General features: G+C 36.5%; 2 protein-coding genes and 1 pseudogene across 3 annotated transcripts; 2 read left to right on the top strand and 1 right to left on the bottom strand.

Annotated features, from left to right (window-relative positions):
• Positions 1-718: 718 nt before the first annotated feature.
• LOC121978888 lies at positions 719-895 on the bottom strand (annotated as a pseudogene).
• A 2,355-nt stretch (positions 896-3,250) lies between these two features.
• On the top strand, positions 3,251-7,071 carry LOC121976220 (pyruvate kinase, cytosolic isozyme). 2 transcript variants are annotated; one of them, XM_042528303.1, is made up of 4 exons: positions 3,251-3,267; positions 3,402-3,738; positions 5,450-5,911; positions 5,988-7,071. In XM_042528303.1, exons 2-4 carry the CDS (start codon positions 3,517-3,519, stop codon positions 6,798-6,800), a joined length of 1,497 nt encoding a protein of 498 aa, XP_042384237.1. In that variant the 5' UTR covers positions 3,251-3,267; positions 3,402-3,516; the 3' UTR covers positions 6,801-7,071. The 2 variants fall into 2 exon arrangements, with proteins under 2 accessions (XP_042384237.1, XP_042384236.1); XM_042528302.1 differs by lacking the exon at positions 3,251-3,267 and having other exon boundaries at positions 3,283-3,738.
• Positions 7,072-11,487: 4,416 nt separating this feature from the next.
• LOC121976218 (protein PHYTOCHROME KINASE SUBSTRATE 4-like) lies at positions 11,488-13,092 on the top strand. The gene has a single exon (XM_042528300.1). The coding sequence runs from the start codon at positions 11,571-11,573 to the stop codon at positions 12,966-12,968; it is 1,398 nt and encodes a 465-aa protein (XP_042384234.1). The 5' UTR covers positions 11,488-11,570; the 3' UTR covers positions 12,969-13,092.
• Positions 13,093-17,232: the final 4,140 nt, after the last annotated feature.

Below are 17,232 nucleotides of genomic sequence, written 5' to 3'. Positions count from 1 at the left end.
GACAACGTATATTTTTTAATATAAAAAAGGACATTAACGTAATTTTATTTTGGGCTTCATCAAAATTAGTTAGTAAAAGATCCAAATTCTTAATAAAATAGTAATATTACTATATAAACTCCTAATTATTTAGCAAATATGATATTTTTAGTCATTTCTATGCATGCACATATAATAGTATTCAAGTAATGCCCTTTAATTTCAATCTAGTAAGTTCACTAGGGCATTTGGGTTCAGGGCTAAAAGTTAAAAGAACACCCCTTTCTATTAACTCTAATATTTTTATACACCTCTAAGGTACTTATAAAAAAAATTGAGGCGGAACAATTGCCCCATCAAAATTATATGTGGCTCTACTTGATCTTAGCCAAAAAGCCAAGAAAAGTATGCTTTATAATATTGCTGCCTCAAGATATTTATAGAAACTTCTCTACTCACAGTATTGTCAATTATAAGATGTGAACTAAAAACAACTCTAGATTTCTAATTGATTAATAAGAAAAATTCTCAATAATACCACGAAACAGAGTGTTGAACTTTAGATCCTTGATTGATTAATGAGAAAATTCCCAATAATATGTCGTAGCTGAGTCTCGAACTTTAGATCACTGATTGATGTGTTTGTGGAAATTACTAATAAACCTTAGAATTATTTTCAGTGTGAATAGGAAAAAGAACAACACAGTAGTACATGAATAATATAATACATGAATACGTATAAGGGTGTGCTAGGTCCATGCAGTAATACAACACAAGAGAACGCTCAAGAACCCCAGCAATAAGCTACTGTAGCAGACTCTCCCTAATAAAAATTAATTTAATTTTTTATATCAAATATTAAATTGATAAAAACAAATACAACACTTGATCTTAACCAAAAGGTCAAGAAAAATATGCTTTCTAACGTCGTTGACCCAAGGTATTTTACACTCGCGGTGTTATTACTCTTAAGATATGGAACTAAAGAGAATTATGATAATGTATATTTTTTAATATAAGAAAGAACATTAATATAATTTTATTTTGGACTTCATCAAAATTAGTTAGTCAAATATCCAAATTCTTAATAAAAATAGTTAGATAGTTAGATTACTATAGAAACTCCTAATTATTTATCAAATACGATATTTTTCATCATTTCTTTGCATGCACCTATAATAATATTCAAGTAATGCCTTTTAATTTCAATCTAGTAAGCCCACTAGGGCATTTGAGTCTGGGGCTAAAAATTAAAAGAACATATTTTTCTATTAATTCTAATATTTTTATTATTTTATATACCTCTAGGGTACTTATAGAAAAATTGAGATGGAGTAACTTTCCCATCAAAATTATACGTGGCTGAGAAAAGTATACTTTCTAATATCGTCGTACTAAGGTATTTATAGAAACTTTTTTACTCACAATATTACCAATTTTAAGATGTGAGACCAAAGACAATTCTAGATTTCTAATTGATTAATAAGAAAAATTCTCAATAATACCTCATAGTAGAGTCTTGAACTTTATATCCTTGATTGGTTAATGAGAAAATTTTCTAATAATATGTCGTAGCTGACTCTCAAACTCTAAATCAATGATTGATGTGTTTGTGGAAATTACTAATAAACCTTAGAATTATTTTCAATGTGAATAAAAAAACATTAACATAATTTTATTTTGAACTTTGCCAAAGTTAATTAGTAAATGAAGCATATTCTTAATAAAATATTAAAATAATAGCAATTAACTCTAATCAACACTAATAATAATGTATTGTAAAAAAATTATAAATCTAATTAGCTTCATTAACTCTGGCCCTACTGAATTTTTCCACCGATTATTAGGATAAATCAAAAAATACACATGGCGATTAGTCCAAAAGTCCAATATCCTTTGATTACGTCTTCCATTTAAAGGAAAAATTTCTACAAATACACAAGAATCTAGGGGTTGAATCGACTTGAATGATAATCTAAATATCCTACAATAAAATTATAACCCTGGGACATATATCATAGCAATTATAGTTCATTAATATAGATGTTTCATCTTTGATTAATATACACAATTATAGCCGTTACATCTTATGATTATTATAATAACGTTAAAAATACGGACAAATTCAAAAAAATAAAATGTCCCGTGGAAGGCTTTGTCCAATCCACCCTCACATATTTAGTTCAATTTACTTATTTAAGTAAACTGTAGAGTTTAGTTAATTATTCTCTCAAATAACCATTCAGAATCATCTACCAAAATAGTAGAATAGAAAAATTCTACACCGGAACTAGCAGCAAAGTGTCTTGTGTTTTTCAGACATCTAAAAAAAAAATTGAGTTCTAATGAATTAACTAATAAATTTTTAATGAATGGTTAACCTAGGTCGTCCACAGTATTTTTCGATTTATCTATAGATTTATAAATGAATCAAATATTCATAAATAAATTTAGTGTTCGACTTGGTATGAATTTATTTATGTTCATTTAATATACACAAGAATAATTAAATAAACAAACTTGAATAGATAGTTAAACTAAATAAATAAGTTTAAACAATATTTATAAATAATATTCGTGAACAATATTCATGAATCATGTTCATTAATAAAACTCATATCAATATATTAATAAATAAAATAAAATAAATAAATAAGTTTAAAATATCAAGCTAAATAATCAATCAAACAATTAAAAGTTTGAAATATTCAAACAGACTTGAATTGAGAGTTTGATAATATTTAAACGAACCAAATTCAAATCAATTTTAAATTAAGAATTTGATAACATCTAAACAAATTAAGTTTAAACCAAGATTCAAACAAACTCAATTAAATTCAGAAAATATAAATCAAGTCAAATTTAAATAATTAATTTAAAGAGTTGATTCATTTTAAGATGAATTTAGCTTACCTTAATTACTTTATCAAATAAATTTGAAAAATTTAAAACTCATACTCCACTCATTTACAACCCTATTTATCCTGACGACAGATGTAAACACCATTAGTCACCTGTCACGTCCCATATTAGTGATGCCAACTATAAACAAATAAAAAATTTAAAAAAATCTCGAGGAATGAATCATTCTCATTACCTAACATTCCACTCTAGTAAACACGATCTAATTTAGCTCCCAAAATAATTCTGATTTAATTTCTAAAAACTAGGGTCGCGAAGAATATGTCCACGCACTAGGTAAAGTTCATCCATACTCGCGGTGACGCTCTTCCCTTCGGTTTTACGAGACCAATAATAGAAAGTTATTAAGTGGGTAATGTAACATGGGTAGGTTTCGCGTTCCGATCTATTTGGGTTTGACCGTCGAGGGCGAAGCATCACGATCTCATTCTTCGTGCGGAGAAGCACACTGCAGAGTTTCTATCCCTATAAAGCTCACTCGTTCATGCTGTCTCCTCCAGGTTCCGTCGCCGTCAACGTCGCCGTCTCCGTTGCCGTCGCTTAGCTTGCGGATCCTTTGCCGACCTCTTCCCCTTCGGTCCTTTCTCGATCCGATCACTAGGTGCGGCGTCGGAAATGGAGGAAACGCAGAGGAGGCCGAAGACCAAGATTGTGTGCACCCTAGGTCCGGCGTCGAGGTCCGTTGAGATGGTCGAGAAGCTCCTGAGGGCGGGAATGAATGTAGCGAGGTTCAACTTCTCCCACGGATCCCACGAGTACCACCAGGAAACCCTAAACAACGTCCACACCGCGATGGAGAACACCGGAATCCTCTGCGCCGTCATGCTTGACACAAAGGTTTCTCCTTGCCCTCGGTTTTACTCTTCTCTCGAACGAATCTTCGCGTCCCTTTAGATTGCCTTTTTCTGAGATTATTGTTTTTTTTTGTTGTTTTGTAATTAAAATACGACTGAGATGAATAGATCTAAGGATCTACTGTTTTTAAAAGATTTTGTCGTTGTTTACTGATTAAAGTATTGTCTTTGGTTTTTTTAATGTGACTTTCACTCTGTTTTTCTATGGTCCGTCCTTGTTGAGCTCTCGTTTATTCGATGGCTGTCTACTTGATTTACTCTTGCTTGTTACTTGGTGATTATTTATACTGTATGATAAGATATACGTTTGAGAGCTTAGCAAAAACGATTCTTTGATGAACCATATCGTATTAAATTAGATCAGACTGGCGTTGGTGGACTAGTATTTGCATTATCTGGATCTATCTGGTGTTTAAAGGGATATTTGTGTTGTTGCATGACAAGTGCTTAAATCAAAATAGACCTAGATAAATTCAATGGGGGGATAAGATCACACAAACATGGCATAGAGAAAATTCACGAGGCATTGTATGAAAAAAGGACTCAAATCGTGCAGGAGTGTCCCAAATATGTGATATCTCAATGTGGTGTATCTCGGTCTTTCTATTTCTTAGCTGTCTAGCATTGTGTGGAGCAAAAGAAATTTGGTCATCTTTAGAAGGAAAACATTGTTCCATGGTGGGAGGATAAGATTTGTGTTATTTATCCCAAATAGTTGGGCTCACATTTGTTCATCTTTTGTTGTAAAGAAGTAAGGTTCTGAATAAATACTAACAATTCTTTTGGACTTTGTATATCAATAAAATATCTTGTAAGAAATGTATTTTGAGTGCATCTATAAATGTCGAATCCAACAGAGCAATTGTAAATGGGATAACCTATTTGTCTATGTTGGACGTTTACTCACTATACATATAAATTTAGGAATCTAGATAGTTTGTCCAAAGATGGTCAATACTCAATACTAATAGTCTCTCCATTTGTTTCGTTGATTTTATCTACAATTATAGTCTAAATACTCTAAACTATAAAAGCTTATCTTAGTTAGGTTGATTTGAACTTCCTACCTCATGTTTTGCACTTAGATGAAGGGAAGGACATTTTATGAAAAAGGTTCTATTGATTTTGTACATGTATCTTAACCAATGCTAAATGCACACCTCACAAGATTCTACCATTGTTTGTCTACTTGTCATCCATACTGTTGTTTTATACCTTTGGTATAAAAATTAGATTACTTATAAACCTGTGTCAGATATATTTGTATTTTAGATAGAAAATGGCAGCAATAGGAGAAAATAACAATACTTACTAAATAGATTGATTTAGAAGGAAGACATGAATTTTGGAAAAATATTTATTTTTTTCTTTTCATGATACACGGGCATACTTGTTTACTACTCTGTTAATTTGATGTGCAAGAAAACATGTTCATATACCATCGTTCTTACTGTCTTTTGATGTCTATTAGCTAATATTTAGACTGTCTATAATCCTGGGTCAGATAAGTTTGGATGCTTTGATATTGGCCGATGTTAAATAAATAAAGAAAAAGACAGCAGGAAAACAGAACAGCACTTAATATGTTAATTTTACTAACACAACAATAGAAGAAAACAGGAAGTTTTGAAGTTAATTTGATATGCAAACACCACTGTTGGTGTTTCCCTTACAATTTCCATTACAATTGGCAGGGTCCAGAGATACGGACTGGGTTTTTGAAAGATAGCAAGCCTATCCAACTAAAACAGGGTCAAGAAATCACTATAACTACAGATTACAGCATAAAGGGAGATGAGACAATGATATCTATGAGCTACAAAAAGCTAGCAGTGGACGTGAAGCCAGACAGTGTCATTTTGTGTGCTGATGGAACTATCACTCTGACAGTTCTTTCTTGTGATAAGGATACAGGACTCGTTCGCTGCCGCTGTGAGAACTCTGCACTCCTTGGTGAGAGGAAAAATGTTAATCTTCCAGGAGTTATTGTGGATCTTCCAACTCTAACTGAGAAGGATAAGGAAGATATCCTCAAATGGGGTGTTCCAAACAAAATTGATATGATTGCTCTGTCCTTTGTACGCAAAGGTTCTGATCTTGTAGAGGTCAGAAAACTTCTTGGCGAACATGCCAAATCAATTATGCTGATGTCCAAGGTCTGTTGATGTTTCTCAACTTCCTGTTATTTCTGTATGGATCACAAAGATACATGATCTTTGATTATACTTGCAGGTTGAGAATCAAGAAGGGGTGGCCAACTTCGATGACATTCTTGCAAATTCAGATGCTTTCATGGTTGCACGTGGTGATTTGGGCATGGAAATTCCTATTGAAAAGATATTCTATGCTCAGAAGGTGATGATTTTCAAGTGCAATATACAAGGAAAACCTGTTGTAACTGCAACTCAGATGTTGGAGTCTATGACCAAATCACCACGACCAACTCGAGCAGAAGCAACTGATGTTGCTAATGCTGTTCTAGATGGCACTGACTGTGTGATGTTGAGTGGTGAAACAGCTGCAGGTGCTTATCCAGAGGTAGCAGTTCAAACCATGGCTAAGATTTGCTTGGAAGCAGAGTCTTATTTGGATTATGGTGCTATTTTTAAAGGAATTATGGCTACAGCACCAATGCCTATGAGCCCGCTGGAGAGTCTTGCGTCATCTGCTGTTAGAACTGCCAACTCTGCTAAAGCATCGCTCATCTTGGTCCTGACCAGAGGGGGAAGCACAGCAAAACTAGTAGCGAAATACAGGCCTGCTATGCCTATTCTGTCTGTAGTGGTTCCAGAATTGAGGACAGATTCCTTCGAATGGTTCTGCAGTGATGAAGCTCCTGCAAGGCACAGCCTTATATTTAGAGGATTGATCCCAGTTTTGAGCTGTGCATCTGCAAAGTCTTCGGACAGTGAGTCTACTGATGAAGCCATCGAGTTTGCTCTTCATCATGCGAAAGCTACAGGGTTATGCAAACCTGGAGAATCTATTGTGGCTCTACACCGTGTTGGAGTTGCATCAATGATCAAGATCATGACTGTTAAATGATCTCCTAACAATTACCTTGAAATTTCTCTCATTTTGACCAGTTTTTTACCCTAAACCCCAGTCCTTTGTTTGGGGCAATTTTGCTAATCAGTACCTCAGTCCCTATTTTGGTTGCAAGTCTTTTCCTTTTTAAAGGCTTGCTTACTAAAATAATTTTGAAAGCGACATAGTTGCTTGAACTTTGATATGTGCTTAATTCCACGGGATAAAACTTGATATTATGGGATTTTTTGCTGATAGTCCTCTCAGAGAGGATTTTGTTTCTTTTTCTCTTTTCTATGTCATGCATCTTTCTTCTAATAGGTGAAGTTGGTGTGATACAGTTATTCACTGTCAGATATGTGCTTCAATGCAATTTGCATATCTTTGACTTGTTTATGGGGTGGAGTTTTGATATTATGGGATTTGCTGATATTCCTCTCAGGGATGGAATTTTGATTTTTGTTTTCTCTTTTTAATATCATGTGCTTTTCTTCTAATAGGTGAAGTCGGTATTATGCAGTTATTCACTGTCTGATTTGTGCTTCAATTAAATTTCCATGTCTTCGACTTATTTATTTTCTGATATTTGTGTGCAATGAATTCCCATTGGCATCATCCTCTAGTTTAATCAACAAAGTATACCTTCTCCCTGTACCTTCATCTCACATTTCCATTCAAATGTAATGAATTAGCATTTAAACACTGTAATATTTGAGATGATTTATGCATGCTCATGGCAGGGCTATATTAAACCATTGCCATTTTCTGGTGTTATATGATTGGCACATGAAAAAATTGAATCCTCCTTTGAGTACCTATGCTCAAACATCAAAGTTTGAATATAAAGTTCTTCAAAATATTTTACTTATTTTAATTATCATCATTGTTATCATCGAATTTTCTGTGTGTTTATTTCATTGTACTTCTTTCTTTTTAAAGGCTGAAGTTTGGGAATTCGAAGTTCACAGATCTCAACACCAGTAAGAAAAGAAAATGCAAGGAAAGTGAGGGGGTACAATTTTCATTACTTAAGCTAGGATTTTTTTTTTTAATTTAGAATTGTGTGCTTGCATGAAGTAATAGTATACTTATAGATGCCATTCCATATCCTAACCTCAGTTTTGGAACAACTTAGCAGTTTAGATGTTTCGATAACTGCTAGGGCAGCTATTCTGGCAGAAGCCTTAAGTTGCTACACTAAAATCTTTCCCTAAAAATTGGAGAAACTTCCAAACACAAAATGTTGAGCAATAGCTTGCTTCTTTCTGTATCTACTACACAAAAGAAGCGAGTATACTTTGGCATGCATATATTTCTCATTTTAATGATCAATAGTTTATCAGAATGGATTCCTGGTTTTTGGTGTTCAACATATAAGTCATGCAGTTCGAGGTTTGGTGTGAGTTCCACAAGGAGTTTTTTGAGAACAAATGGCAGGTTAAATAAGAGCTGGATGTGAGGATATTGACAGATAGCAAACTTATATGGTTGCAAAACAATCTAATTTCTTTTACTATGGGATGAAATGGAGTGAACACTATTGATTAATGAGGCACTTGTTGATACATATAATTGACGATGATGATATTCTTAAAGTGCCATAAAATCTCCAGATGCTTTGCTGGTTTAGTATCCATGGATTTGAATGTCTATAGTGAAGTAGATCTCGAAAGGAAGATTTCAGCTCAAATTGAATGGCCATAAGGTGGTGTTCGAGCCTAACTTTATATACCAAATATCTTTGTTATTAGTTGATCATGTAAAGGTCAAGTTCCTCTATCTCAGAACACTCACTTAAAGTAGCATCATATGTTTGATCCTTACAGTCACTCGCAAAAAGTTGCAAACTGATTTCCTTTTTATCGCTTACTTGGGATCCACTTTCTAAAGTTTAATGGCAATAGAGATACATGTTCATGCATCTTCCCAAAAGTTGTTTTGCCTACAGGCAGGAGAATCCAATAGAAGTAACTGTAACTTCTCATGCCACCACATGGCTTGCTGTATTTATCAACTCAGAACCTATCTGAAAACTACAACACGGCCCTACAAAGGTAAGAAGAGACTATTAAGAACTTTGAAAAGATCACGCAATTAGATGATGTCTGGAAGAATTGACAGGTTAAGCTGTGGCTTTCTCTCCAATGCCACAAGAAGGAGCAGCCATTCTTTTCTAGATCATTGAGGTTGGATTGAGATATCCGATAAGGTTACTGAAACGTGGGCAACTCCATTTTTGTGCATAAAGAAGTGCATGGCAAATCAGTTTGGTGGCTCAGAGCATTCGAAGGGTGTCAAGTTCCCATGTGGAAGGTTGATGTCCACAGGTTGATGCATAGTTTAAGGAGGTGTTCATGCTTACATTGTATTTCTTTTGTTATTATTGCTGTTGCTGTCGTCGTGGTTGTTGTTGCTTTGTATCGATGCATGCATGTGATCTGTTCTTCCTGGATTGCAGGGGACTTAAATATTGAGTGGTACAGTGTTGGGGGACACTCCTGAGGAATGTTAAAGAATATGATTGCCATGTCAATGAAGGTAAATCTGTTAATCATACTCTTATAATTACTATGGTAATCTAATCAAATAGGAGAAGATTTCATTCATTTTAGCCCTGGACTTTTATATCTGAAAAATGCACATTATAGTTTCAATATTGCTATTTTACCTCCTCCATGTCTCACTCCCTAATTCTTAGAATCATGAAAAGGGGTCTTATATATCATATTTCTCCTACCGAAAATACCTTTATTTTAGCACTACTACAACATTTATGGAGTAGTTGCCACAACGGTTTACCGAAAATATTTTTATATATATAAAAAAAATTCTTTAACAACTTTATTAAAATTGCTTCAATAGGATCAAATCACTATACAATGTAGTAACCATTCAATAGATGCTATAATAGTTTTACAGTGATTTTGACCATTAGGAATTGATTGTGATTAAGTTTAATCAATTTAAAACATGTTGATAAAGATTTTTTTTATATAAAAACACTCTATATATAGTATTTTTAACAGGTCAAATACAAAATAAAAATGCTTTACTTTAACACATTTAAAATAAAAACACTCTATATATGTATGAATAAGAGTATTTTAGATATAAAAAACATAATAAAATGCCTCTTTAATAACCATCCTCTATAAATACCTGGCCATTATATTTTCACAAGTGTTGTGGATTCATCCCTTTGTTAAAAACAAAGTTTACTCTAGGGAATTGACAAGTATGGGAGATCTTCGATTAGGCTTTAGGAGCAGGACCAGGACCGAGTTGTAGGTGACAGAGTGGCAATGGGATTAGAGGTCCACATTCAATCTTATGGGTTATGAAAAGACGCAGCTTTAGGTTGATTATTCTAAAGAAAATCATTTGTGTTACTATTTCTTTTTTTTTTTTAAAATTTTCTTTACTCCATTCGAATTGAAAACTTTGTTGTGTTATTCCTGTTAAACACTAAACTCAATCTTTCCATCTCTAAACCTGTTGAATTGTCAAAAGGGCACCAAAGATATCCTTATTTTAGTAATTATGTATTAGTTAATTAGTAGATATTATATCGTGTTAAAATAAACCGATTCATCAAATTTACTATACATAAAACATACTATTTGTTAAAATAAATACAGATTCAACTTATCACAGATATTATAAATAGAGCACATTATTTAGTAGTTGTATAATAATGTTATAACAAGTTCACAAACAATTGTAGTGGTTATTTAATAATTGTTATAATAATTTTAAAGTAATTTTGAACTTGTTATAAAAATTCTGGCATAGAATTTTTATCAAGTTTTTTTTTTTTAAAAAAATGTTTTTAACTTATTGCCTGTTATAATAGTGTTGAAATAAGGATACTTTGGGTACGAAATTACGATAGTGTTCATTTGATTGATTTATTTATTTCTTTTCAAACGACATCCTTTTAATGATTTCTAATAATTAGGGCCTCGTTTATTTTTTAACCAATTATTTTCTCTTTATAATTCCTTTTCTCTCCCCTGTTTACCCTCGCCACCCATGTGACTCATTCTTTGGAAATTATGGGCAACAATGGCCTTGTATTTCCTCAAGGTTTGGTCACTAGTGAAGAGTTGTTCTCTCTCCTCCTCTCGCGATCATATCGCTACACGAGAGGCTCCATTATTGGAATTAGGCTTATGCTTTCGTTTTCATTAAAATCTTGTTGCGCGGTATCCTTCTCCCTCACAAAATAAATAAATAAATAAATAAATAAAAATAAACACCTTTGTATTAAACAATACCTTCTTTGGCATTAAAGCACCAAGTCATGATAAGCTCAAGTCTAGACAAACCCATTTTAACTACTTTATTTTGCCTATAACTAGATTCTATAGTATTTAGTATTGAGATTGAATTTGTATCTTCTATGATTGACTTAACCCTAAATTAAATTTATATTAGTGATAAACTCTTCTAAATACATGGTTCTTATATAGATTCATGAATCATGAACAAGCATTTATATTACCTTTTTTCTTAATTAAAGATAGTATAAATGAATATTTTAAAGATCGGGAAGATCGTATAGAGAAAGTATTTTAAAACAAAATAGAAATTCTAGAGGTGTTATGATACTGATTTTTACCTTTGATGAATTTGGGGACAAGATAATTTCAGTGGGCCCAGGTCTGTTTTCTCTCACGGCGGGTTTAAACAAGTCTTCGTTAAAACCCACGGGACAGCTGCTCCAGTTCTGCTGCGCTGAGGCTGAGCTCGACTCGATCTTACGAAGACAGGGAGGGAGAAATTCAGATGGAAAAGCTCACTGTAAAAGCAAGCTTCAATGGCGGCCTCTACCAAACCTCGACCACCTTCCACACCTCTCGCTGCACATTCGCCGGCCGTGGCGGCAACGACACCGAGCTCAACATCTTCGACGCGGAGCGCTACTTCAGCGAAGGCAGCGCCGGCGCCGCCAAGGGCACCCTCGCCGACGATGAGGTGCTCGAAAGGTGCGATCTTTCCTCCGATACCCGGGCGTCCTCCGTCTCCTCCCTCGACGGGTTGCGGAGGATTCGGAGCTCGGAGACTCCGACCGCGTCCTCGGAGGCTAGTTGGAATAGCAAGTCCGGCTTGCTGGTCCCCAGGCCGGGGCCTTTCCTAGCCGGAAGGAGCCCCCGGTCGTCTGGTGTCCGCAGGTTCTTCCGCCGGAGCTGCCCTTGCTCCGGGAAGAAGTCCGTCGACGTGGAGGCGCGCCGCCCGATGGAGTTGAACGCTCCGCTTAGTGCGAAAAGGCTGAGTTTTCGAACAGGGGAGGTGGGGCTCAGTAGCATCCCGGAGTTGGCTCCCGGCGAATTGGACGCCGGGGAAGTGACGAAGATATCTCCAGGAAATTGGGGTAAAGATCGGAGCTTTTTCAATGTCGCAACTCGTTTCTCGCCGGAAAAGACCTTTCCGGCGGAATTCGGCCACCGGATAGTGAGCTCCGGTAAACTCTTCACCGAGACTGCTGGTTTCTCCTTCCCCGTATTGAGTCCTCCACGCGAGTCTCTCGAGGTCTTCCGTCCATCCGAGGAGGCCGCGAGGACTATGATGAAACCGCCGGAGGTGGCGCTTCCTCATCTCTGCGAGAGGGACCGCTCGAGGTTCTTATACCCGGCGAGCCCCAAGGCGCGGCCGGAGGAGGACGCGGCGAGCGACACAAGCTCCGACCTTTTCGAGATCGAGACCACCCTGTCGACGGCCCCGACGACAAACCGCCGCCGCGACTCCCTTGACGAGCTCGAGGGACGGCGCTTCGTCGGGAGCAGCGCCGCTGCGGAAATCCTGCAGCATCGGAGGAGCCTCGAGGCGGTGACCGCGCAGTCCGTCGCCCCGAGCGAGGGCTACGCACCAAGCGAGGCCAGTGTCGTTTGGAGCGTCGCTACCGCAGAAGGCTTCGCCACGAACTTCTCAAGCGCCGCCTCCAATTACGACGAGTTCCGGTTTATAGAGGAGGAGCACGACCGGTTCGCGACGGCGATGGCCGGAGAGCGGCGGAAGGCCAACGGACTCTTGAGTTGCCGGTGCGAGAAAGCCGTCAGCGTCGGGCCCAACCCGGTTCGCGTCGTTCCGCCGGTCGAACCGGACGTCATGGCGACGAATATAGCCAAGTTGAGAAGTGTTGGTTTGGCCCAAGAACGGTTAGGCCGGCCGTTTCAGAAAACTTAGACCGGTTTTTTGGGACAATAATAACTATTATTATTATTATTATTATTATTATTATTATTATTATTATTATTATGTACTTCATCCTGTTTTTTCCTAATAAAATTTATGCCATTTTCCAATAAAATTTATCCCTATAATTAATTCATACTGTTACTGTGCACACGCATTACATATAATGGACTCTCTTTTATAAACAAATTAATTTTATTTTTTATATTAAATATTAAATTGATACTACAGTGAAAAGATTGAGAAAGGTAAAATCATATTTTTATATATATTTTCTATTTATATTCTATATTTATATCTGAGTAAATATAGATAATGATAAAAGAGATATGCATATAAATTCTCTTCTCTATTCTATTTTATTCTTTTTGATTCCGCGATGACTTAGATATCAAAAGAGTCTCGTTGGATGATCGTTGACAAGCAATCTGACATGTGTTTATCCATGGAGGAAAATTTCGTCAACCAGATCTAGTACGCCGACAGATTTTGACTGTAACATATACAATATGTAACAGAGGATAATACTAAGAGGAGAGGAGGAACTGAGATGGTTTATCTCGTCGAACACTGACATTGTCAAAATAAATTACACGGCAAATTCTCAAAGGGCGTATTTGAAGTTTCTGAGTGTCCAAAGCACATCTAAATTTCATTCTTCCAAAAAAAAAAAAAAAATACACTTCATTCTCATTTTATCTCTCGATCACTTTTTCTTTTTTTTTCTCATCTTTTGCATATAACCTTCTGTTTGGACGGATGAACAAAGATTCATTAACGAAAAGTTAATGGAGAAAATTTGAGGTTTATTGGGATGAAGGAAAGATTCATTAACATAACATGTATTATTGTGTTTGGGAGAAAAGTGAAGATGATGAAAGTTAAATATATATATAAAGTTATAAAATTATCATCACTTTTATTAAAATCTTACACGTTCAAGAACCTAGTGCATCTTCTATATATTTATTGGTTAAGACTTATACATTCAAGTAATTGTAGCTCATTTGTTAAAGTTGACATCGACGTCGAAGTTGGCGTCGAAGTCGATGTCGGTGTCAAAGTCGGCATTGAAGTTAGCGTCAAAGTTGGCATCAGCTTGGACGGAGTGCGAGCGTCGGACGGTGCAAGTGTTTTTCATCATGACACAAAGAATACTTAAAATAATAATTTTTAGAATTAATATAATAAAATAGAGATAAAATTAGAATATAATTTTTTTAGTTCCCTTTACCTTTCCTTACACCCCAAATCAGGGTGTAAGAAACTTTTTTTGTTTTATGAAGATTAAAACTGATCTTTTCTCTCCATAACTTACTTCCTTTTAAACAAGATTTTAAGTTTCTCTTTCTCTTCCCTTCCCTCGCCTCCGTCCAAATAGTGCATAAATATTTTCCATCTCATCTCTTATGTTTTCTTATCTTCCCTTTTTATCCTTTTAAGATATTAATCTTTAAAAATCAACCACACAATTTAACACATCAACCACTCTTAACATGGTTATAACTCCGGATATAATAAGAGAAATTGATAAAAGTAGTTTATGAGAAAAATATAAGACATCCATAAACATAGAGAAATTGATAAAAAATATTAAAAATAGTAATAAAAATATTTATAACTTCTCAAATGAGTTAAATTTGATCTCTTGATTTATTAATAGATTTTGATCGAAATTTATTGATAAAATTAGAGGATTTATATTTCTAAAAAGTTAACATATAATAGAAGAGAGTAGTATATTGAATACTTATGGTGTCCATATACGATTTTGACATCCATACGATAAATATTTGTATGTGTTTATTATCTTAAATCATAAACTTTGAAAAAAATTTTATTGTTACTATTAATGATTTCAAGCTGATATATCTAGACACATATAGGTTTCGTGGCACTTTAGAAACTTATAATATGATAAAAAATTTCTAGATTTATCAATAGATTTTAATCAAAATTTAAAATTTATTGATAACTTATTAAGTTTAAATTGAACTCAATCGAGCTTATTAGATGCATCCCAGTCCAAATGTATCCTTTTTTTTTTTTTTTAATTATTTCAAGGCTTTCACAATTAAAAGGTTTTAAAACTTTCAAAAATGTGGTGGTGTTGGTTTTTAAAAAGGTACGGATGGTGTTGTGTTTAATGGTATTAATTTTTAAAACTTAGTATTATAGTGATGTTGCTGTTAAAAATCAGCATCATAAAAAAATAAGTGACAAAAAGAAGAGAGATAATAGGAAAGAAAAAACTAAAAGAAAAAGAAGAAAGATGTTTAGGTGCAAGAGAAGAAGAGAGGAAAAACAGAAAGAGTCAAAGAAGGATAAAATGAGAATGAGGTGAACATTTTAGAAAGAGTGAAATCTTGTTGAGCTTTTTGAGCATTCGGAGATTTCAGATACTCTTTTGGGCATTCGTAAACCATATCATTTGCCTCGTGATGAATCATCTCGACGTGCAAGTTTAGCACTTACATCTTGATCCTATTTGAAAATTGAGAAGGATAGATTATCAGGTGATGTGGTTAGAATATTGATCGAATTATCATGATCAGAGGGGAAGGAGTATAATGAGTTCTCTTCTAAGTTGATCAAGTCATCATAAGATCTTTGATCAACGCTATCTGCAGATAGCGATCGGATTAGCCTGATCCCCGATACCCCAATGTTCGAGGCATGCCCAAAAAATATGTAAAGAACTAGATAAATAGTAGAGTAATGAAATGTGTGAAGAATAAGCATTGAGAATGTACCTTGGCCCAGGAGAGCGCCTTCTGGTAGACTGGTGAGCTAGTTGTAACGCTGATCAAGTCATCGTGACTTGGAAGAGTAGATAAGCGTGAGCCGGATGAGAAGCTGGATCTGAGTGTGATGACACAAAGCCTGACACAACATGAATCAGGAAGGCGGCACGCAGGCTGAAATATGATAGCAGCACGCAGGTCAGGATATAACAACAACACACAACACACAGGTCGGAACATGGCACATAGGTCGAACAACGCAAAGACTGGAACATAGCCTCGGCTCGAAGGCCAGAACACAATAGCAAGGTGCATGGTTGCGATGACGCGGAGGAGGTTGGATCACATCAAAAGCGCATGCCAATGTAGATCGGGGGTTGGATCGACATCGAAATTGTATGGCAACATGGATTGGTGGCTGGACAGGTGCTGGAAATGTGTGGCAACACGGATCGATGGCCAGATAGGCTCCAAAAACGTGTGGCAACGATGTTGGATGGTTGGATTTGGCGACGGGGGTGCCAACAACGGCGGGGGTGTCGACAACGGCGGTGGTGCTATGAGGTCGGCGGAGGCCGTGGGTCAGCCGGTGGCTGCCACTGGAGGGGGCGACAGGAAGGGGGTGGAGGCAGTGCTTGGGCTGTGGTATCGGAGGATGCCAATGACGTCGGCAATTTGGCTGCACGCATTGAAGGAGGAGGTTGTGGCTCCCTTTTTCCCAGAGGTGGCGGCGCTGTGAGGAAGCAGGGGAGAAGCTCATTTGGGAGAGGCCACATGAAGGGAAAAGAGGCGTCGACGTCGACGTGAGAGCATGGCGACAAGAGGAATGAGGCGTCAGAGGTTTGTCAGTGAGAGGCGGCGGCTACAAGGGGGAAAACACGTAGGAAAAACCACCTTATGTGGCGGAAGAAAAAACCTAGCTCTCCTGTCCTCATCGAAGCCTCCCCCTCTTTTACAAAGCCCTACTACAATAGAATGACCAAAATACCCTCTCCTTTCTCCCTAATTCCCTTAGGCCCCCAAATACATCTATATCATAAAGCTCTTCTTCAACTCTAGTCGAAGGAGGCATGAGTCCGACTGACTAGACAACCTATCGTGAAGGTTGAATCGCTCTTGGCCACAAAGTCAAATCATTGGGCCCATTGTATAATGTCAAGTGCGTGATCGCGATAGTAAGGGTGTCACACAAGTGTCGAAAAATGGTATCTAGAAAAAGACAAAAAATAATGTCGAGTGAGCGATGGAAGTTGTGTCGATCGAACGGTGGTAGTGATGTCGAGTGAGTAGCGAAAGCAGTGCCGAGCGGATGCCGAGAAAGTGATCGAGCGAATGCTGAGTGATGCCAAGCGGGCAAATGTCGAATGTGAGTGGATCCCGAGAGATTGAAGGGCATGGAGGCTTTGTAATCGAAGGCAAATGGGAGCGAAGCCCGTGAGCTGAGCAGACATGGAGCTCGAGAACTGAGTGAGAGCATAATATGTGAAATTGAAGGTGAATTGGAGCGAAAC

Source organism: Zingiber officinale, chromosome 4B (genome assembly GCF_018446385.1).
Source record: "Zingiber officinale cultivar Zhangliang chromosome 4B, Zo_v1.1, whole genome shotgun sequence".
NCBI classification, from domain to species: Eukaryota; Viridiplantae; Streptophyta; class Magnoliopsida; order Zingiberales; family Zingiberaceae; genus Zingiber; species Zingiber officinale.
The sequence above is the reverse complement of the archived record's forward strand: the minus strand, read 5'-3'. Positions and strand labels throughout refer to the sequence as shown.

Bases quoted from the DNA above. Each gene is read 5' to 3' on its own strand.
- LOC121976218 (XM_042528300.1), top strand. From the start codon at position 11,571: ATGGAAAAGCTCACTGTAAAAGCAAGCTTCAATGGCGGCCTCTACCAA.
- LOC121976220 (XM_042528303.1), top strand. From the start codon at position 3,517: ATGGAGGAAACGCAGAGGAGGCCGAAGACCAAGATTGTGTGCACCCTA. The intron at 3,739-5,449 runs GTTTCTCCTTGC...TACAATTGGCAG, and splicing joins CCGTCATGCTTGACACAAAG to GGTCCAGAGATACGGACTGG. The intron at 5,912-5,987 runs GTCTGTTGATGT...TTATACTTGCAG, and splicing joins CAATTATGCTGATGTCCAAG to GTTGAGAATCAAGAAGGGGT.